Source organism: Mustela putorius, unplaced genomic scaffold (assembly GCF_011764305.1).
Source record: "Mustela putorius furo isolate JIRA1106 unplaced genomic scaffold, ASM1176430v1.1 tig00001009_pilon_pilon_pilon, whole genome shotgun sequence".
Lineage (NCBI taxonomy): Eukaryota > Metazoa > Chordata > Mammalia > Carnivora > Mustelidae > Mustela > Mustela putorius.
The window spans coordinates 1,405,035-1,428,058 of record NW_025421529.1 but is presented as its reverse complement, the minus strand read 5'-3'; the positions used below and the strand labels follow the sequence as shown (position 1 = coordinate 1,428,058).

The 23,024-nt window shown below is 58.3% G+C and overlaps 1 protein-coding gene across 1 annotated transcript in view; it reads right to left on the bottom strand.

Annotated features, from left to right (window-relative positions):
* WNT3A (Wnt family member 3A) overlaps nt 1-19,309 on the bottom strand; it is a 42,097-nt gene extending 22,788 nt beyond the window's left edge. The window contains exons 1-2 of the mRNA XM_004780600.3: nt 19,049-19,309; nt 5,219-5,460 (exon numbers count right to left, since the gene is read on the bottom strand). Coding sequence (XP_004780657.1) covers nt 5,219-5,460; nt 19,049-19,119 — 313 coding nt within the window. The 5' untranslated portion in view covers nt 19,120-19,309. The remainder of the gene's footprint in view (nt 1-5,218; nt 5,461-19,048) is intronic.
* Between the last annotated feature and the right edge of the window lie 3,715 nt (nt 19,310-23,024).

Here is a 23,024-nt window from a genome sequence, read left to right as displayed (position 1 = left end):
GGGAGTTCAAGGTTTTTAGAAACCAAGCAAATGCTGAATCAAGAAAAGGTGTCTCTGACAAGTTCTAAGATCTTGGAGGCATTTTCACCTGGTCACACCACCCTTCCTGGCCTAGAGAAGTCTTGAGGTAGCAGTGTGCATTTTTCCCATGTGGGTGGATAGTTCCAGAGGGAGCAGAGTATATGTTGCTCCTCAAGAAATTTTCTGTTTGACTTGAAAAACTGATACCTACCTCAGAACTATCTCAGGATTGAACAGTGGCTAACCTAAAGTGACACTGAAAATCAAATGAGTAAGTGCTGCCAGGTAGAACAAAAAATTATAGCGGCCATGTGGAGGAAAAGTGTTGGGGAAAGTTGTTTTGTGGGGTTAAGGGTTTGAAAAGCTGCTGTGTGTACCAGGAGAGTTAAAGTCATGTTCATGCCAAGGGCAGAAAACATGCTCAGGAGAGATTGTAAGCTTCTGTCCACAGCTGATCATCAGGCCCAGTGCAGGCAGGAAGTGAAGGCTAAGGCAGGGCTGTGGGCAGACTAGCTGATGTTGGAAGCCTTCACTTCATGACACAGCCAATCTGCAAAGACTAGAGGGCTTTTCTTTCTTTCCTTTGTTTCCTTTTTCCCCCTCCAAGACATTAAGGAAATTTTTGCCAAATCTTTGGCTGACCACAAGCTAAAGACAAGTCACTAAACAAACAAGCAACTACCGCCCACAGTAAGCACACTAAACTCTGAGGAGGGGAAAGATTTTGATTTCTTGCATGACCATCTTATAATGATCAAAAGGCATAGATATCAACAAAAAATTACAAGGTATACAAAGACACAAAGAAGTACAGGCCTTTCACAAAAGAAAGAAATTAACAGAAAGTAGCCCAATGAAGTGCAAATATTGGATGTACCAGACAAAGACTAAATCACCCATCCTAAATATGGTCAAAAATAATAAAAGAAACCAGGAGAACAAAGTCTCAATGAAGAGAGAATATCAGTAAAGAGATAGAAATTACAAAAAGTAGCCAAATAGAAATTGTGGTGCTGACAAGTATGATAACTGAAACAAAATATTTGATAAAGGTTCTCAACAGCAAAGCTGAGCAGCAGAAGAAAGAATTGGTGACCCTGAAGATAGTTCAACTGCAATTATGCAGTCTGAGTAGCAGAAAGAAAAAGGAATGAAGAAAAATGAACAGACCTGTGGGACACCATCAAGTGTAGCAACAAACACCACACTGTAGGTGTCCCAGGAGAGGATAGAGGAGAGAGAGTCAGAAAGAATATTTGAAGAAATAATGACCAAAAATGTTAAAATTTGATAAAGCACTTGAATCATTATTTCCAGGAAGCTCAATAAACTTCAAGTTGGATAAACATAGAGAGATCCACACTGAGACATATTTTAATTAACTCTCAAAAGACAGAGAAAGTGCTTGCTTCGGCAGCACATATACTAAAAAAAAAAAAAAAAAAAAAAAAAAAAAAAAAAAAAAAAAAGGACAGAGAAAAAGAGAATTTTTAAAACAATGAGAGAGGCAATTTGTCATGTACAAAGGGTTCTGCATGATATTAGCAGACAATTTCTCATCAGAAACCAGAATCAGGTGGCAGTGGGATGATATATTCTGGGTACTGAAGGAAAACATTCTCAACCAAGAATTTTACCTTTGGACTATCCTTCCAAAATGTAACATTGACCTAGATGAAATGGATACATTCCCCCCCCCACACACACACAGACAGACAGACAGACACACACACACACACACACACACACACACACATCAGAACTGACTTAAGAAGAAATAGAACATCTGAACAGACCTATAATAAGTAATGAGATCAAACCGGTAATTTAAAACCTCCAAAGAAACCAAACCTTCACTGGTGGATCCTACCAAACAATTAAAGAAGAATCAACACCAATCCTTTTCAAGCTCTTACAAAAAGCGGAAGAGCAAGAAATATTTCCTAACTCATTCTCTGAGCCAGTGTTGCCCTGATACCAAAGTGAGACAAAGACTCAACAGGGAAAGAGAACTACAAACCAATGTCCTTGGAAATATCGATGCAGAAATCCTCAACAAAATGCTTGCAAACCAAATCCTCCAGCATGTTAAAGGGATTATTGACCATGACCAATGGGGATTTATCCCAAGAATGCAAGGGTTCTTCAGTGTAGGAAAATCAACCAATAATAACACATCAAGTTAAGAGAATGAAGGAATAAAACTGCATGGGCATCTTAATTGGAGCAGAAAAAGCATTTGCTATAACCCAACATCCTTGCAGGATACAAAAATTCAACAGATGAGTTATAGAAATGAATTTCCTCAACCTGATAAAAGGCAGTTTTGGAAAACTCATAGCAACCCACTTAGTTGATAGTGAAAGACTGAAACATTTCTCCCTAGGATCAGGAACAAGACAAGGGTGACCTCTTTCACCACTGCTACTTAACATAGTGCTGGAAGCAGTAGAACAATCAGGCAAGAAGAAGATATCAAGGGTGTACAAATTGGACAGGAAGAAGTAAAACTGTCACCATTCATAGGTGACATGATACTCTATATAGAAAACCTGAAGGAACCTACAAAAAACCTCTCGGAGCTACCCCCAAATTAAGCAAAGTTGAAAAATACAGGATCAAAACAAAAATTATTTGTATTTTATATAGTAGCAATGAATAGTCCAAAAAAGAAAGTAAGAGAACAATTTCATTTACAATAGCATCAAGAAGGAAAAAATTACTTAGAAATGCATTAGTGAGGGAAGTACAAGACATATGCTGAAAACTAAAAAAAAAAAACAAAAACAAAACAAACAAAAAAAAACATTGCTGGAAGAAACCAAGGAGGACCTCAATAAACAGAAAGTCATCCCATGTTCATAGATTAAATGAATGTAATGCCCATAACAATCCCAAAAGCCTTTTCTTCGCCCCCAAAAGCCCTTTTCACAGACATGGAGAAATTGATTCTAAAATTCATACGGAATTACAAGGGTCCCAAATTGCCAAAACAATCTTGTAAAGGAAACCCAGAATGGAGGATTTGATTGGCACTTCCTGAGTTCAAAACATAGTATAGAGCCATCAAAATAGTGTGGAATTAGCAAAACAATGATCATATAGACAAATGACTGGCACTGAGTCAAGAAACAAATCTACACATCCACGGCCAGTTGATTTTTGACAAGGGCACTAAGACCATTCATTGGGGAAAAAATAATCTGTTCAACAACAGATGGTATTGAAATAACTGGATTTCCACATGCAAAAGAATGAAGTTGGACCCTGACCTCACACCATACACAAAAATTTATTCCCTATAAATGAAAGATTAAATGTAAAAGATTAAAGTATAAAACTCTTAGAAGAAAACATAGGTTCAAGTCTTTGTAACCCTAGATTAGGCAGTGCTTACTTTAATATGATGTTTCAATAGATAAATTGGACTCTAACAAAATTTAAAACTTTTGTGCATTCTAGGACACTGTCACGACAATGAAAAGACCACCTATACAATGGGAGAAATTATTTCCAGATCATGGATCTGATAGAAAATGCAGCATCTAGAACATATAAAGAGCTCTGACAATTCAACAACAAAAAGACAAGCACCCCAATTAAGAACTGGGCAGGGTTGCCTGGGTAACATAGTTATCTGGGCATCCATTGCCCAGGTTTTGGGTCAGGTCATGATTTCAGGGTCCTGGGATTGAGCCCAAATTGGGCTCTGTGCTCAGTGTAGAGTCTGTTTAAGATTCTATCTCCCGGGCGCCTGGGTGGCTCAGTGGGTTAAGCCGCTGCCTTCCGCTCAGGTCATGATCTCAGGGTCCTGGGATCGAGTCCCGCATCGGGCTCTCTGCTCAGCGGGGAGCCTGCTTCCCTCTCTCTCTCTCTCTGCCTGCCTCTCCATCTACTTGTGATTTCTCTCTGTCAAATAAATAAATAAAATCTTTAAAAAAAAAAAAATTTCTATCTCCCTCTGCCTTTCCCTTCCATGTGCGCTCTCTCTCAAATGCATAAATAAATCCTTTAGAAAAAATTGGGCAAAGAATATGAATAGGTGTTTCTCCAGAGAAGACATACGGATGACCAACCAGCCCACGAAAAGATGCTCACCATTATCAGTCACAAGGGACACCCGAATAAAAACCACGAGATATCCCTTCAAACCCACTGGAAGGATAAGGAAACAGGCAGAAATTACACGGTGGTGAGGATGTGGAGAAACTGGAACCCTCAAGCATTGCTTGTGGAAATGTAAGACAATGCAGCCCCTGTGGAAAACTGTGGTGTTTTCCCCAGATCTTACACAGAACAATTGCACTTCTAGGAATATATGCCAAAGGTTTGAGAACAGGTATTCAAACAGATACTTGTACAAAAATGTCCACAGCAGCTCTGTTCACAGCAGCCACAAGGTGGACATAAGCCAAATGTCTGCCAGCAACGAATGAATGCATTATAAAATGCAGTGGGTCTACACAGAGGAATACTATTCCCCCCAGGAGAAGGCAGGAGGAGCTGAAACCTGCAGCATGTGTACCAACCCTGAAACCATCCTGCTGAGAGTAAGGAGCCTTTCTCCCTCCACAGCCACCATATTGCAGAGGCCACCTTCAGGTATTCCCACTGAGTGGGAGAGAGCAGAGACCAGCCAGGCACTTGGCCATGATGCCCTCTGATTTGCAGATGTTGTGAAACCACTCTCTTTGGTGAAAATCTACTTTTTACCCCAAGTTCACCCACGCCCAACCCTCAACTTCTAGCTCTTCCTAAAGTAAAACCCTGCCCCTAGCACCCTGGGCAATTCCTGAGGTGTGCATCTACCCTCCCCTACCCCCTGTTTTTTTTTTTTTTTAAATTGTATTTTCTCTGCAAGATGTCCTGAAGGTCTGGTTCCTGTGGGAAGCCTGTCCCCCTGGAACAGCACAATTTCTCCTGGGGAAGGGGACACAGGAGGACTCTTTCCATGAAACTATAGAATTCCCAGCTCCAGGAGCCCCCCAGGATGGGTGAGCGTGGGAGATGGCCAGAGAATGAGGTCTGCACAGCTGGCGGAGCTCCCCGTGATGCCGTTCCCAGGCAGAGCATCAGGGACACAGCGCTGCGGACCCAGGTGGAGCGGCCCCTGATCCTGAAGGGCACTGCTTGCACCTGCAGCACCCATGTCCAGCTTGCCACCTGTCCCTGAAGGCTGGCGAGCGCGCCCACGTACCTCTGTCCAGCACAGGGCCAAAGATGGCCAGGCTGTTGTCCACAGTGGTACAATTCCAGCGGCGGCCGCGGAACTGGTGCTGACACTCCTGGATGCTGATCTTCACGCCCTCCGCCACACTGGGCATGATCTCCACATAGTTCCGGCAGAAGCGCAGCTGCTTGGGGACCAGGCCAGGGATGCTGGCACACAGGATGGGCTGAGTGCCCAGGGACGAATACTGTGGCCCGATGGCCAGTGACCTGGGGAGGAGGAGACCAGTTAGCTTGGTGGAGGGAGTGACCGTGGCCCAACAGCCCGGGCAGCAGCCAACCCATCCGGGGATGACCACAGCATGGGGATCAGGCAGCCGCCAGCCATGTCCGCACACAGGAGCAAGAGTGGAAAGCTGGTGTCCCCCACCTCCCCCTGCAAACCCCTGCTGACTGCATTGCAGGTGCGGGAGCCGGAGATGGGGCAGAAGCCAGGGCGCAGGGTCCTCCTGAGCTCAGGCTGGAGACTGCCTGAGGGGAAGGCATGGGAGGAAACATCTCCTGTCACTGTTCCCACTCACTGCACGCACCTGTGACATTTAAATTACATGGAACAGCAAACAAGGGAGAGAAATTTGGTTTTTCAGTCCATCAGCCAAAAAGGCCACAGCTACCGAGGTGGCTGGTTAGAAATAGGACTTCCCAGTCCCTGTGGAAGTTCTCAGGGCTGCGCAGGGCGGGGTGATGGGAGGGCTCTGTGATGCATGAGGCTGGTAGTCATGCACATGTTTATGTGTCTGGAGTGACCAAACCATGTCCATTTAACTGTATGTAATTCCACCTTGATTTCAAGGAAGAGGTGCCAGGTCCTTTTGTGGACCTATAGGAAAGAGCTTCCACAACCAGATGAGTGACAAGCTGTAACTCCAGCCGGCTCCCCTGGTGATAGTGGGTCCCACTGCTGTGGACCCCCCACCTACCTCCCAGGTGACCCCAGATCCTGTCCCCTGTGGACGCCCCCACCCACTCCCCCATGGGACCCCAGATATCGCTGCCTGTGGATGCCCCCTGCCCTCTCCCCTGGGTAATGGCCCCCCAGGTTATCTCATATACAGGTTATCTCATATACAGCCGCCATGGACAAGCTCCCCCGCTCCCCCACATGACCCCAAGTCCTGCCCCTGTGGATGCCCTGTCCAGTGCCACCCGTAGCCTGTCTCCCTGGCACTCTCCTCTTCCAGCCTGGGGAGCCCATTTGTCTCCTCAGCCGCGGCTGCTGGGTGTGCTGCATCCCAGGCCCTGGGCGGAGATGCAGAGCAGCCCCTGAGCCCCTGAAGAAGGTCTCCATGTAGTCGATACTTGGTCTGGTGGCCTCCAGATGGAAGGCCTGTGTCTCCTTTGTTTGTGGGGAGAAACCAAGTCCATGCCAGCTGTGTTGGCCTCTGCTGGACCCCCAGAGGCTCTTCTGGTGGCCCTAGGAGGTTAAGCTCCTAGCGAGAAGGAGGGACAGAGGCTTCTGGGTTCTTCAGCAGCCCTGCCTCTGTGTTTTCACACAGAGGTAAGTCCTTAGGTAAGTCCTACCCGGAGTCTAACCCAGTTTCATCCAGCTGTTGTAAGAGCTGCTGGACATGGGGATTCACCGTCAGAGAAACCAGCCTACCCTCTGGACGTCCAGAGAAAGGAGATGCTATCATCCTTCTGCCCTCCTTCCCCAAAATCTTCTAGGCCAGCCTGCCTGGAGGCTCCCAGCCCAGCCCTGCAGCACTTGGAGCTTCCTCATTGCTGTTCTTCTAGAATCTGGCTCCGGTGGCTTTCCCTGCCCACCCTGCAGGCCCCGGGCCGCTACCCCACCTCCCTGCACCTTCATCCCCATCAGCGGTCTCTCCACCGACACAGGCTTCATCTCCCCATCCCCCTGCAGCCCCCTGCCCCTGGGCAGGTCACCCTCCTGGCCTTCCCTCTGCAGCAGTTCTGCCTTGCTGCAGAAGCCAGCTGGGGCGTGGGCGGTTCCCTCCTCTGTGCATGCTCTTCTGGCCAAACCCCCCAACGGCGTGTGGTTCCCCACATTCCTGGGCATGCCACCACGTCCACCATCTGCTAGCCTTCCCCTCCTCCTGCTCAAGAACATCTCTTAAAAATTAAAGCCCGTCTTTCCCCGGGACTACACCGCACCTTGCAGCCAGGTGTGTGAGTCAGGCCGCCTTCCTGGAGGCAGTGGGCCTGTGTCCCTGATCATCCACGCCCTTAGACCATGCTCCTGACTTTGTGGGTCTCTCCCACACAGGCCCCAGTATCTAACCCCCAGCCCTCTGACGGTCCCCATGAGTCCCATTTGTCCACACTCTGGTGCCTTGACGAGCCGCCCCAGCCAGACCTGACCTCGTGTAGGACACCGGAGACCTCCCCACTCTCGAGCGAGTGTGTGTCCCCGGCGTAGCCTGGGTTGGTGGGGCTGGTTCCTCCTTAACGGGGTTGTTCCCTGGCTGAACCCTTTCCTACTTGCAGACCCTGATGAGTTCTGGGTGCCAGGCCAGACCAATGCTCCCCACGTTTCCTCCACACCTGCTCCACCGTCCTGTGATTGCCGCAGTTTCCAGAAAGACCAGGTCCCCGCCTCACCCACTGGTGGGGCCTCACTTCTCTACAAAAGATCCTGTGGTCTGGGCCTTGCTCCCCTCCCCTGACCTACAGGGACAGCTCTGAGTGGAGACCACAGGGGCTGCCCCCGCACTTCTCTGTGGACCAGCAGAGCAGGAGGGTGGCAGCATGAGAGGGAGGCTGGGCCGTGGGCTATGCGTGGGTGGGGAGGTGGCAGGAGTACAAGCCCGAATCAGGGTTCTCTAACCTTGGGGGCCAGTGGGCTGAAGTGAGGCATCCGGGTTGAGCAGATGGGCCCCCCTGGGCTGGAGCACAGGGAGGGGCAGAGGGGTCCGGGGAGGCAGTGAGACAGTGTGGGGGGCGACTGGCCGCATCAACTCTCTGGGACCTGCTGTGACTCTGGCTGGAGCTCCTGGCGAGAGCCTGTACACACAGGGCAATCCCCCAGCCCCACTGTCCTTCAGAATGTCCAGAGCGCCCCGCCAGGTGAAAGGCCTTCACCCCCCAAGCTGCCCCTGTCATGGCCCCAGGAACTATGGCCTGATGCATGGGCCACATGTGGAAGGCTCTGCCCCCACCAGGCCAACACCAGGCATCTGCCTCCCCCATGAGGTCTTCCTGGAACTGAACCCTGCTAGCCTCTCCTCGGACATCCGCCCAGCACAGACCAATGCTGAGGACTCCTGGCCCAGTGCTCCAGGCAACACACCGACCCAGGCCGCGTACCCCCTCCCCACACTGCATGACCAGCTGTGACCTGGAACAGGTGGCAGGAGCAGTTGGAGCGACACCCCTCTAATGAATGCAGGGACCCAGGGGGAGGGTCCCTGAGAGGCACTAGCTGGGTGGCCTAGTGAGGGCCAGCACTGGGCAGGGTCTGGAGGTGGTGGAGTTCGGGATTCTTCTGCAGCTTCTATGGCCTTTCCAGATAAGAGTCCATGCCTGCCTCCCTCCAGGTGGCCTGGCTGGTCACTCGCCATACTCCTTTCTGCCTCCGACAGAGATAGGGCTGCCATGGCCAGTCCTGGAGGCCACACCAGGCCAGGGAGGTGACTATGGGGCCAGGCCAATGCAACTTCGAGCATCCAGAAGCCCCAGGACAGGGGCTTTGGGGGATGGCTGGTGGGGCGAGGCTGGGGCCAATGGTTCCAGTTTGCATGGGAGTATGATCTGGGTCACTCCCGTGAGCCTTCCCTGGGCTGCTTGGTCTCCTCTACTCTGTGAGCCAAGAGGCCTCATTGGGGTCCTGCAACGTGGAACTCTCCTGGCGAGCCAGCCCGCATACTCAGGGTTGTGAGACTGGGAGATGCAAGGGTAGGTGGTTGGCTGTGGGATGACCGGGCAAGGAGAGGTGGGCCCATGGATGTTCCTGGCCAGGCCCTGTGTCTGGCGGCAGGACATTCCGGGATGGCGCAGGGTTGGGGGGGGGTCTCCTGTCACGGCTTCCCGGGGGCCTGGCTCCTGGGGGAATCCCTCCATGCCTCCCTCCTCTTGTCTCAGCCCCACTCCACCCCTGAGGGGACGGAGAGCTGACCCAGAAGGAAGTCCACACATGTGATCATTTCTCTCTTGGCTGACGGTGCTTGTTGACTTGGAGACTCAAAAGGATGGGAAAGAAAGATCACGTAGTCAGTGCAGAGGGGCTGGCTCCCTGGCTCCAGACTTGTCCTGGGCGGGGGCTGGCAGGGGTGCAGGTGAGCCCAGAGCCCCACACATGCAGCAGGGAGTGCAGAGCCCGGCTTGGGGGGTCCTCAGGGTCCAGGTCACAGCAGGGAAGAGCAGGCTGGTTTTCTTCGTGGCCCCAGCCATCCACCAGGTGGGGACTTCCAGGCTCCCAGCCCCTGTTCCCAGTGCTGAGTCAGCTCCTGCGTGCCCCGCACCCCAGCACCTCCACCTGGACGGCCCTCCTCCTGGGCAGGCCCCAGCTCGCCACCACCCCACCTCCTAGAGACAGAAGCCAGGCCGTCTCAGCTGTTCCTGTCCCCACCAACCCTGGCTGGGCTCTTCTCACACCCACTCCAGTCCCGATGCCTGACCCCCCAGCCCCATGAGTGGCTTCGGAGATGTTCCTGTGTCCCAGAGCCAGGTGCCCAAAGGGGCCTGGGTGCTGCAGATCCTGCCTGAGGAGAGAGGTGAGCCGGCGGCTAGGGGGCCAATGTTGTGGGCCAGAAGAGGTCGAGGGGGCTGGTCGGGACACTGGCTGTGGCTTGGCCTCAAAGGCACAACGGAGCCAGTAAAGAAAAATTACACAAAAAGTCCAGCTGGCGCTCACCAGCCTTACCATGGGGATCACGGATAACATACACGTATCAGGTCATCACGACATGCACCTTCACATGCTGTCACGTGTCAACAAAGCCGGGGAAAATCCAAACTGTGCACTATTCCCCCACACCCCCAGGACCCAAATTCCTAAACAGAAGGTAGATACCCCAGCCCGACAGCACTGAGAAAACCACAGTCTGCGCTCCCTCCTCCCACATCCCTATGGGAGCAAGTGGGGGTCCTTGGGGAGAGGCCAGGCTCAGGACAGGATGTCAGGGAGGGGCTCCAAGCAGAGGGGCTGCGGCTGCAAGGGCCACCTCTGGGGGATGGTGATGCACAGGCCCATCCACGGGTTTTGACAGGGATGGGAGGCATGGAGGAAGGGAAGGGTGCCATTGCCCCTGTGTCCTGAGTGCTGACTGGGCTCCAGAGTCATGTGCCGAGGAAAGGACATCACCGTAGGGACGGTCCCTGGCCTACAGCAGGTACCACCCTACAATGTGAGCCCCACAGGCTGGGGACAGGTGGAGGGCAGACAAGTCTTCCCTGGCCAAGCAGAACCAGTGGAGGCCACGGGACTGACACAGACATGCAGCAAATAGCCAAGGAGGGAGGGCACACCATGGCTACGCAGGGTCCCAGCCTGAGACGCCAGCTCTCTGCCTTCTGTGGGTGACTGTGCCCTTGGTCGCCATTGCTCCAGCTGCTGCCCTGGGGGTGCCAACAAGGGCCATCTCTCCCTGTCCTGGGGGGCCCCCAGAGCACCAAGCCTTCTCAGGACCTTCCAGGAGGGGACATGTGGTGCTGAACCCTGGGAAGGAGGCCCCACCAGGCCTGGACTCTGCCTAGCCCCAGGATGTCAGGATGTCCAGGATGTCAGGATGTCTCCCTAGTGCAGGATGACAGGACATGCTTACAGACTGGAATCCGGGTCGCCGAAGCCTATCACGCTACCACACGTGTGCCTTCCTAGCACGGCCCGTGCTGGGCGCACAAGTCAGAGTCATGGGGGCCTGCTGGACCTGAGCTGCCCAGACGTGCGAGCACAGCCCACGGTGGGCGTGAGCCGCCGGAAGCCCTCCAGCGCGGCCATTAGTCGGGCAGCCTAGACCCCATTCCAGCCACTACTGGCCCTCCTGGCTGCTGCCCCAGGGATGGGCCTCCCTGCTGGGCTGAGGGTCCAGCCCCTGACCCCACGGTCCCCTGCGGCCTCTGTGCGCCCCTCCTGAGCTCCTCCTGCGCCCGGGTGATGAGCCCCACCTGCCCCCACCGCTCCTCCCCTGACCCCACCCCTCCCCGAGGCCCCGCCCTCCGACGCCACTCCTTCTGGCCTCCCCCAGCCCCCGTCACCCCTCCTCTGCCTCCCACCCCTCCCCTGCCCAACCTCCTGGTGGCGCGCCTCCCTCCGCCCCCGCGTGGCCCCCCTGTCCCCATGCCGTGTCCCCCCACCACTCCCCTCCCCTGTCTGCGGCCTGTCCCTTGTGCAGCTGGCGACTTCCCCGTCCAGGCTCCTGCCTCTGCCTACAATCTTCCCCGCCCTGCCCCGCTGTGTCACCTGTGTGGCTGTGGGCTCAGCTGGCCACTCCCTGACTGGCTCCAACCCACATGGCCTTGTGGATGGAGCCCTGGGACCTCCTGGACCGGGCATCTGGGCTCAGGTGAGGACACCCGACTGGCATTCTTGTTGTTCATAGAGCAGTGGTCTTGTTCTCCTTCTAGGGATACCACTCCTGTTGTGGGACCCCCCTCCTAACACTGTCGCTGTGGGGGTCAGGGTGCTGTACACAACTCTAGGACCACAAACGTGGGTCTGTGACAAGTCCCTGGTGTGTCCTGCGGCCAGCACCAGCAACCCCAAGCTCCACAAGTCTCCCAGGCCCCATATAGCCCCAGGTCCATTACTGACAGGTCTTGGGGGTCAGTGTGAGTGGGCGGCCTGCGCCTGCCCCTGGCCGGCTGCATTAGGACCCTTTGTGTCCCATGACCCCACTGACACCCCCAGAGTCCCTCAGAGGAGGCCGGAAGGGTGATGCTGCATGGGGGCTGCTCGCTCCCAGGCCCCATGGAGGCGGATGCAGAGCCTCCTGCCCTATACCGGCAGGGAGGTCACTGGACGGTGTCCCAGCGCAGACCAGGCCTCACAAACCCTTCGGAGCCCACACTGAGCTTCGGGTCCGTCCCGCCGGCGCCCCCTCTGCCTCACAGGCTTCCCAGGTGTCCCACGGTCCCAGAGAGGGATGGGAGGCCCTGGCTTTGGGCCACTCCCTCGAGGGGATGTGGGACTGGGGCTTGTAGCCAACATCCATCTGTCTGGGTCATGGTGAGGTCTGACCCTTCTCGATGGCTGTAGGGAGAGCATGGCAGGGCCTGTAGTCCCTAGGGCGGGGGTCCTGCGGGTCTGGGGAAGCAGGCCCGCCCCACCCTTGCTACACCCACTTCCTAACCCTGCACCTGGCGTGGTGACTCAGCCGGTGAGGAATCCAGTGCACTTCTCCACAGAGCAGAGTACTGTCCCAGAAGGTGCTTGCACTGGCATCCTCCGCCCACGCTGGGCTGGACGCCTCGCCGGGCACCCCGCAAGCCCAGAGCACACTAGCCCTCCAGACATACCCCCCCCATCGCCCTCTGAGCCCCAGCCCCAGAGTCCCAGCCCAGAGAGACCCAAGAGTCCACACAGCAGGGTGGCCCACATCTGGAGCTGGGGCTGTGGTCTCGCCTGGGGCCTGGGAGAAGGCCCGACGTGCTGACCACTTGCAGCCGGGAGGCGAGGCAGGCAGGATCCACCTCTGTGCATGGCACTGCTGTCACCCCAGGATATGTGTGGGGGATGCAGGTCATCATCTTCCACCCGGAGCGTGCACATCCTCAGCCCGGAGAGTGGTCCCGACTCCAGCCCCAGCCTGTGGCTGCATCCATGTAAGCCACACCCACCGCCTGCTGGTTCTAATGGTTTTCTCCCTCCCCGGGAGCACCCTGCAGGCGCAAGGTCAGGCAGAGTGCCAGGCCATCTCACTCAAGGTGGAGTGGAGGTGCCAGCTGAAACATGCAAGGGAAGGAGGTGCCCAGGACCCAGGCTGGTAGCCATCATCACCGGGGCTTCACCGTGACTGTGCGGTGAAGGGCTGGAGGTGGCCCTCTGGCCTGGCTCCTGGGCACAGAGCCGCAGATGGAGGGGACACCTGGGCACTGTTCCCCCAGGTCTCAACGAGGCGGCTGGCTCTTAGGTGTCTGTGGACCTGGTTCAGTTTCCGTGGCAGCAATTCTCAGAAGGTGTGGGGCTCCCGTGGGATGTGGGCACCGCTCTGCCCTCCCCGTGGCCACACCGGGGCTACTTCTGGCTGTTCTCACAGGAAGAGGGGTTCTGTGGGTAGAACCTTGGCTGGCAGGGGCAGGTGGGCAGGGGGCTGGGCCGAGGGCCTGCTCCACTTGGTGCCTGGCACCCACAGCCCTGCCAGCTGCCTGCTCTAGGCCCCAGAGAAGCTTGCCCCCTCTTCCTGTGTGTCCTCTTACTCTTGGGCCACGAGGTGCTACACCCATGGGGCAAGACCCCCATCTTGTCCTTCAGGGACACAGAGTGGGCACAGAGCTGCACGCAGGCCCCAGGGGAGCAGGGAGGTCAGGGTCCACCCACCTCCCGGGGTCTTGGCAGAGGAGGGCCCAGGCTGGTCCCCCTTGGGGACAAGGTCTGAGGTCTCACGGTGACATGGGGCTCCCGTCCCCAGACCGAAGCCCTGAGTGCGGGGCTGGCTGGTGGTCCTGTGGGTAGAGGGTTGCCCAGCAGGATGGGCGGACTCTGTCCTTCCAGACAGGGGCCGAGGGCTCCAGCAAGGGTGCCAACCTGCCTGCCCCCCACCCTCCCAGGGCTCTTTCTCTCTCCAGCCTCTGATGGGGGACCCACAGGGAGGGCCCGGGCCTTCAGGCTCCTACCCCTGGCGGCCTGAAACAACCCTCCTGGGATCTGGTGCACCCTGGGCCCCAGAGGGCATGTGCTGGCCCCCCACCCCACCCCCCCACAGCCCCCTTACGCCTGTGCTGCCCCACCGGCTGAGCTGGGATTACTGACACATACTTCAAGCGAGTCCTGGCAGGTGGGCAGAGGCTCCTGTGCCCGCGGCCATGCATTTGCCCGGTTCCCTGGGCGGCAGCGGCACGTTTCGTTTGGGAAGGAATGTGGACGCGCCAAAGCGCGAGACACCTCCAGGGTGTCAGCTGGGGAAGCTGGGAGGGAAACCAAGGCTCTGCTGCCCCACGTGTCGTGGGGACCTGGCCCCGGACCGGGGAGCTTAGCCCGGGGAGCAGGCATGCTCCGCTGTGTCCTCCTGTCCCTCCTGCCAGGCTCTGTGTTTCACAGGAGAGACACCATCATTCATTCCTCACTCACTCCTTCCTCACTCATTCCTTTGCTGGGGGCGGGGTCTTGCTGAGCAGCTGCAGGGCTGACAGGAGGACCAGGGGTCTGACAGACCCCTCATGGGATGTAGGCACCAGCCTCCTCCTGGCTCTGCAAAGGGAGGGTCAGGGCCTGGGGCCTCTGCAGCCTGTGCCTTCTTGGGGCTCCGCTTCTGCCTCCGGCCATGACGGGGTACTCACCACCTCTCAGCACCATGTGGGTTTCCTGTCACCTTCAGGAACCCGACCCAGAGCCCACATCTGCCTCCCGAGTCTTCTCGGTCCTTCTACTGAGCTTACAAGGGGCAGATGCAAACTCTCCATGTGGCTAGCCCGTGGAGGGTTGGTGGTCTGCGGGGAGGTCCCTCCTCAGGCCGGCTGGCTGACGTAAAGGTGTGTCTTGACCTCACAACATGGGTTTCGGGGTTTATAGGTTCCCAATCCAGTATGACAAAGTATGTAAAGAGGTTACACGACAAAACACAGAACACCACGTCACACCCAAGCGTTCCCTGTCTTCTGCTTCTATTCCTATTTCTTCATGGACAACGGTCCCAGGACGGCTCTGCTTTCCCATGCTGGGACTGGGACAGGGCACCTGCCGCAGTGCAGGCCTAGTCTGCACACAGGACCCACCATAGGAAGTGTGGCTTTATAGCCCTTTGCTAAGGGAGACTGTTTCTTCCCCGATTGTGTTAGCTGCCTGGTCCTCCCGCCTGCCACAAAGGACTCTAGCAGGGTTGTGCAGATGCCACAGAAAATCATCTTATGAATGAGCGAGTCCAGTGAGAAGCAGGGACCCAGGGGGCTGGGAGACATGGTCTTGAGAGTGTGGGCAGCCAGGCCAGGGGGACCCGGAGGGGTGGGGGAGACAGGTGCGCTGTGATCTTGAGGGACAAAGATGAAGCCTGCCTGCCTGGTGGTTCTGGGAAGCCGGTGTTCTGACCATGTCCCTGATACAAGAGTGGCCATGGGTTGCTCTGTTGGGGGACGTGGCTGCTAGGATCCGGAGCTCTGCCAGCACCAGAAGGGTAACCTGCAGTCTGAAGTCCTCTGGTCCTGTGACCTAACTGCTGTCCCCACCAGCCTCTGGGATGCAGAGAGACACAGGGAGACAGAGACATGGAGACAGAGACAGGCACAGACAGGCAGGCAGAGGGAGCGGGGCTGCCCTGAGGAGGGGCATAGGGGTGCAGACTCACTGAGGGCAGGGCAGCTGGGCAGGGGTGGGGTGGGGAGTCTCATGCATGGGCCCCTGCTCTCTGAGAAGATCAGGTCAGAGTCACCTGACACAGGTAAGCCCTCACCACAGCAGCTCTCCCTTCCCCCTCACCCCCTTGGGGCTGGGGCCACAAGGGCACACCCCCACCCAGAGAACTCGAGGTGCATCTGCACCCCACAAACAGTGGGGGGCAGTGGGGTGGCACGGTTTTGGGGAGGGCCAGGCAGAGAGGAGGTTCTGGGAGGTGGGAGCAAGTAGGGCCTGGGGCCAGGCCCTGTCTCTTAGCTGGGAGTCCTCCACTAGTGAGGACCTATGCAGAAGGTGGTAGGGAGGGCAAGAACAGGAAGCAGTGCATGGGGAGCACGGCCCAGGCTGCGGATCTGACCTGGGGTGACCTTGCAGGGGTAGGTCTTGGGTCAGCCCAGGCAACATCTACACTCTGTGCTGGGGAGCCTGGAGTCCGGCTGCGACTGGCAAGGGGACAGGCAGCTGTAAGTCCAGAGCAGTGAGGGTGGACTTACACTCTGGACAGTGTAAGTCCAGAGCAGCAGAGGAGATGAGGGCCAGAAGGGGCAGGAAAAGGTAGGAATGGGGCAGAGCTGCCGGGTGGGGGGAGCAAGGGAGGGTGGGCAGGACAGAAGCCAGCTTGGCCTGCAGGGCCCAGGCAAGGCCCAGGGGGTTACTAGGTGCTCTCAGTCCAGACTCAGACACAGAAGGAGGGGCTCAGACCATGCTACAGGAGCCCTGGAGCCTACTGGGTTCTGTTCCCAGTGCTCAGTGTGTCCCCTTGACCCTGCTGCCATCCTGTGTTCCCAGGGGCCTTCCTGCGTGGCCTGCCTTCCTGGGGGACAGGGGAGGGACCCACCACACGCCTATCTGTGGCCTCTCTGGTCCCTTCTCTGGGGACCCCCTCATATGCTGCAGGAGGGGCCCCCAAGTTTCACTGTCTACACAGGGGTCTTGGGACTGTGTGTATATCTCTCTGAGGCTTGGCTGGGACCTGCCCTGGCAGGGGGAGGGACGTTTCCCTAGGCAAAGGGAGCGGGGAGCAGGGGAGCAGGGGAGCGGGTGGCCCTTGGAATTCCCAACGGGCAGCTGCCAGCAGCGCCAACCCCTCCCCCTGCCCCCTCCCACTGGGAGACACACCAACTTCAAGAGCCTAATTACTCCTGATTTGGGCTGTTTCCTCACTGTTGCCAGCGGTGCTCCCGCAGGTGAAAAGGCCCCCGTTACTTTCACTTTTATATGCAAGGTGTGGGGAGAAGGCCCCCCCCCAGCTTTGTCTGGGGAAGGGAGGATGAAACAGAACAGCCAATTAGGGAGGCTGGGTGTGAAGGTGAGAAGTTATAAAGAGAGGGTCCCTGGCCCCAAGGGGGAAAGGGAGGGCAGTGGAAGGAGGAGCAGCGGTGGGAGGCTCCGCCAGGTAGGGCTTGAGGATGGAGAGGCCTTCCCCTGCTAGGAAACAGGTAGGCTTCTCTGTGAGCCCTCCTGTGTACTCTGCCTGCATGAGCTGTGGGGACATGGCTCCTTTCCATCCAGCTGGTCTGCGGCACGGAGGAGGGCAAACCGCCCTCCCCAGTGGGCCCTGAGGTCCTGTCTGCTAGACACCGTTCCCGAAGGAAACAGAATCACTGAGTGGGGGTTCCATGGCACCCCTTCTCCATGGGGCCAAGGGGCTGCTCTAGACTCTTACTTGGGTGGATTGCAGAGCCGAAGGGCCCTTCCCAACGGACCTGGAAAACGAGGAGTTACCTCCGAGCATGTGCGGGTCTGTTCACAGGGACACAAGTGGCCCAGGTGCATACCTGTGTGTGTCGGGGGAGGTCAAGGCCAGGGAGCCTCAGGGCCAACAGGACAGAGATCCCGAGGTCTGGCGTAGCCAGGAGGCTGGGGGCAGGGCCCTTCCTTTCGGGAGCAGCGCGGGGGCGAAGGGCGCTTCCTCTTGCGCCCAGGAACGCGGCGGCGGCGGCGGGTTCTAATTAGAAGCCTGCGCGGAAGCCGGCGGCCGCTGCGCTCTCTCGGACATGCCTCCCGGCTCCCCGCGACCGGCCGGGCGGGCGTCAGTGTCCTCGCGGCCGCAGGCACTGGGGCCCTGCTCGCGCCCCAAGGCGACAGGGCGCTGCAGGTGCGGCGCGCGCCGGTCCGGGCTGCCGGGGTCCCCGAGGTGCGGCCCAACCGCCTCTCCAGGTCCCTGGACCAGCCCCGGCCTCCCCTCCCTCCCCGCCCCGCCTGGCTGCGCCTGGACCTGCGTCCCCACCCGGGCGCCCATGCTCCTGAACCATGTCGACGAGAAAAATTATTATCGGATTAGATGTACTTCAGCTCGCTCGGTTCTCCCCCCCCTTTCCCTCGGCGTAATTATTATGATTCCCGGCAAGCCGTCGGAGAAGGTTCCTGTGTGTGCGTGTACGCGCGCGCGCCCCCGCAAGCATGTGTGTGGGGAGTCTGCTCTCCGACTCCGGGTCTTCTGGCTGCATCCCCCCTGGCTATGTTGGTCAGATCGTGGGCTTCTCAGAGCGCAACCCCGCACACCGACTCCCCCGCTTCCCCCCGTCCCCCAGCCGGGTGACCTTCGCCGGTGGGGGCTCGGTCACATTAGACACCCTGACTGCCCCCCACTCTCCCAGCCCCCTGATATTTGTGTAGTGGCCCCGCGGGCGCCTCCCTTCGATTTATCTGCGTTCCCATCGTCAGATTTCCAAGGGTCTCACTGAAGCGGGCCTCCTCTGCGGAGAGGAGGCAGCCCCCATTCTTCTCAAACGTGGGCCTCACCCAAGAACCTTCGAACTGGATGCCTTGTCTCTGTTCCGCGGCAGCCCCCCTTTGCCTCCCGCTGCAGAGAGGGGCCTCGGAGAGGGCTCCCCCTTCACCCACCCACACGAAGTCAGCCCCAGAGGCGGCAGGGACTTGGGGCGGCGGGTCCCGCTGTCCTTACATAACTGCGCTGCCCCAAGCTGTTTGGTCTTGTCTCACCGACTTTGTTTTAAGGTGTGCGTGTGCGTAACATACGGTATTCAAGGAACGTCTCCCTCTCCCCCGAGCTGCACCCGCTGGCCCTCCCCCGCGTCCTTTGGCCCTAGGCACCCTGGCCCTTGGTGCCATCTGTGCGTACCCTGTTCTTACCTCTCCCCAGCCGCTGCGCCCCTTCAGACGCCGGGGGGAACCTCTAGGCCCGGGACACCAATGTCCCCGGAAGCTCCGACACCCGCGTCCCAGCCCTGGCCCCAACAGGTCGAAAGTGGCCGCCAAGGAAAACAGCCTGCCCGCGCCCCCGGAGCCGAAGGGGCAGGGCGCGGGCTCCGGGCCACCATGGGGCCCTGCCCGAGGGGACGGAGGCTGGGGGCCTCTCGGAGCGAGACCAAGGCGAACGCGAGGGAGACTCACCACCAGATCGGGTAGCTGCCCAGCGCCTGCTCCAGGCCGTAGAGGAATAAGAAGTATCCGAGCAGGGCCATCGCCGGGCGGGAGAGCGCCGAGGGCCGGGAGTCCGCCCCGAGAGCACGGACGCCGGGGCGGGCCGGGCCCTGGGAGTGGGCAGGCGGCGGCGCTGGGCCCTCCTGCAGCCGCGAGGTGCGCGGGGTGCGCGGGTGTGCGCCGGTGCGCGGGCTCCGAGGGCGGCGCTGCGCCAGGTGGGCCGGCGGCCGCGCGGCGGGCCGGGGCCCGGGGCGGTGCGGGCCGGCGGGGGCGGGGCAGCGCCGCGGGGGGCGCCCGCCGGGGCTAGGGCCAGGGCCGGGCCGGGGCGGGGCGGGCCGGGGACGGGCGGGGCCCTGGAGCTGGGGAGGCGGCGGCGGCGGCGGCAGCCGCGGCGGCGGCGGCGCCGACCCCTCTCGTGGCTGCGGGGCGCACGGGGTGCGCAAGGATGCGCCCGCTCTAACGGCCGCACTGTGCCAGATGAGCTGCTGCTTGGGCGGCTGTGGGGCGGGGGTGCGCGGCTTGGGCAGCGTGGTCCTCAGGCGCCCCCTCCGAGGTCCAGGGCCGCGCTGCCCCGAACTCCTGGGCCGCGCGGCGGTGTGGAACCCCGCGCGCCCTGCGCTCGCCGTGGGAAGCAAGGTCCCGCTCTCGCTCCCGCGGCTGCTCTGTTCTGCGCTCGTTCTCTTGCTCGGACCGCGGCAGGGCTGCTCTCCCTTTCTTCCATCTCTTTGCCTGGGAGGTCCGCTCGTCTGGGGCCAATCCCTCGAGTCGCTGCTCGCTGGTCCGCTGGGAACCGAGCTATCCGATCCGCTCCTCTGCGGAGCGCGGCGGTGGTGGAGGCCGCCTGCGGTGCGGACAGTGGCTGGGTGGGCGGCTAGGCTGCAGCCCCTTACCTGAAGGTAAGGGTGTGGACTGTCTGGAGCGCAGGTGTGGACGCCTCCACTTTCTCCCGCACACCCCTCCAGGAAAGATGGGCCCCAGTCCCTGGCGCTTCCTAGCCAAGGCGGTGCAGCCTGCATCCCTCGCTCTGGCACCTCCAGCCTCCGGGTATGCCCAGCGCCGCTAGTCTCTTCATCCAGAAGGGATTTCTGACCGTTTAGGTAAGCCATATGATTAGTCGATGGGGAAAGGGCAGACCCGAGAGGGAAGGTGACTTATCCAAAGTCTCAAGGAGCAGCTAGCCAGTACCCACCCTGGGGTCCACCTGGAAGCCCTGCTTGCACCTTCTGGGGGTGGGTGAGTGGGACACCAAGGGAGTTTGACTGGGGAAAGAAAGACCAAACCCTGAAATCTCCCCAGCTTCCCTATGGCACATGATAACAGGTGAGAGATTCTGTGCCTGCCTTGACGGTGGTGGGAGAACAGTTAGTCTCAAATGATGCCTTGTGATAAACACAGCAGGAATTCATGACATGGTTTTGGAGTTGAGGGAGCAGAGCTGCAGCTAGAAATCCCAACTCCGGGTTCTTCTCTAATATCTCTTGTCTTGTGGACCACCTGCTCCCTCCACGGGTCCCCTTCAGCCAGGCATCGCTACCTCGTCTGCAGTGTGAGGGGACCCATGGAGGTAGACCTGTGACCCCTTCTTTGGGCAGGGGTGGCGAGCCTTCAGGCTTGGTGCTGAGAACCAGAGGCAGATCGCACCCATGGCATGCCACCCCTGCCTGCTGTGGTTTCCCTGTCTGCCAAGGGAGTCAGCCTCAGGGGTGGGTGACCCGTCAGGATCTCTTCCTGGACCGGGAGCAAGAGCTCTTCCCTTTAAAGGAAACTTTCCTCCACACCTCCTTGGGATCCAGTTAAGTCTATGCATGCCCGGACCCTCTGCCCACCCCCCTCCCCCAGTCCCCACAAGCCCCCCACCTGCATCGGGAAGGAGGGAAGTTTCTGGAATGAAGTGGGGTGGGCTGGTGGAGGGCTGGCTCATCCTCCTCTGGGCTTCCCCTCTCTCTCTCAGCAAAAATCCCACCCAATTATCGCATTACCAGGGCCCTGGGCTGTGTGTGTGTGTGTGTGGGGGGGGGTGAGCTGAGGCAGCAGGCTCCCACCCCCTCCACCCCAGCTGTGGGGCCAGGGGTTAGGGCCTTTATGGGGAGCCCCAGAGGCTGGTGGCTCTGTGCACACAAAGGGGCTAGCTACCCAGCCAGCTGGGCTCTGCACAGAATGGAGTCAGTGGGCACAGTCTTCTCATCTGCCAGGAGCCTTGGGGCTCCCTCTGCTTCTGTCTCTACTGCACAGGGGATGGGGGGGGGGAGGGATTGAGCTAGGCAGCCCCCTGTGCTGCAGGGGGAGAGAGAGGGGGAGAGTTCCCTGAGGATGTGCATCTCAGCACGTCTTTGTGGTGGTCCTGGGCTGAGAGCTTCCAGAGCCCTTCCTTCCCCTACTGTGGTCTTGGTGAGAGTCTTGGCCCCTCTCTTTGAATGCAGAGACGAGGGGAGCAGGACTTTGGAGGGAAGGCTGGCCTGCAGGGGCATCCTGGGTCCAGATGGCAGTGACTACTGGCCCTTCCAGGGATCCTGGGAAGCTGACATAGAGGGGGAATGGGGTCCTGCCCTATTTTGGGCGTCCTCAAAACCCAGGAGTCTGTTTCCCCTGGTTTCTGAGACCCCAGAAGCATGGGGTTGGGGTGCTGTTCTTTCCGGGCTCCTACTTTTCAGCTGGAAATTCTGCCTCCTCGCATGAAGGTAGAGGGCAGCCTCGAGCGTGTCTTTGCTCGGTGCCCCTGTTCCTCGTTGCCTTCTGGGGCCTGGCTCCCTTGTGCCTGGCAGCGCCCCCTGCTGTCATGCAGGGCAAGCTTCCTTGGCAGACTGCAAAGCAGGTCTGCCAAAGTACTCCCCGTTTATGGATGATCTGGAGGGAAGGGACCCACAGGGAGCTCCCAGAGGCCCCAGAACATGTCCCGGAGGGAAGAAGGCACAGGCCCAGGAGGTCTGGGAGGCCCGATGGGAGGGCAGTTTGCTTGTGAGGTAGTGAGTTCCCTGTCGGTGTCAGGTACTCATGGGCTCGTCCTTCCTGTCCTGGGGAGCGGGCGCCAGGACTTCAGACCCCTTCCAATCTATTCAGTTGCTTCCTAGCAGGGGAAAGACTGGGCAGTCTGTAGGGTTGTGAGCTCAGAGGGGCTGCAGGCAGGGCAGGAGGAGGGCCTGGGGTCCTGTTCTATCCAGGGATTGCTCAAGGACAGCTGCTTTTCACAGCAGGGGACTGGGCCTTAGAGCCAGACCTTCTGTCCATCGCCAGCTTCCACAGAGCCCAGGCCCAGAGGAACACCTCACCGCTGGGCTTAGCAATCGACTCAGGCCACACAACAAATGCGGTCATCAGCAAGTCTTTGAAAAAGTCTGATTTGTAATTAATTCTCCTGTCACTTCAGGAGCACCTCTGGGGTGTCGCTGCTGGGGATCATGGGTGTCTGTCCTGCAGATGACATGAACTGCTGTGTCGGGAGAACAGGGAAGATCCCTTAGCGCCTGGGGATTTGCTGGTGCACCCCAGGGTGCCTTGGCACACTGTTTGGGAACCATGGCTCTAAGGACTGTGGTGGGGGCTGGATGAGATTGAGGTCTGCCGTCCCTGCTGGCCAGGACGGGGATGGGAGTCCCTGTGGGTTACGTGTGCCACAAGTCCCTCCAGATCTGAGTGGGGGGCAGAGAGGGTGTGCATGGGGTGTTCTCCCCCAGGGAGCATGCAGGATCCGTGTGGTTTGTCTCTGTGTGCTGGGGTTCTCTGGGATAGGGAGCTCACAGGTGTTGGGGGCAGTCTATCCATCTATCCATCTCAAGCTCTCCCCCACAGTGGGGTCTCCCCCAACCCCTGGCCCAGGCCAGAGCTCTGGATCAGCCCTCCATGCATGGAGGAACCTGGTGCAGGGTGGGGATAGGGAGCCAGGGGTGTCTGGACCCCTCCTCCAGGGTCTCCATGCCCTTCTGGTGGGGGATCATCAGCCACACAGCCT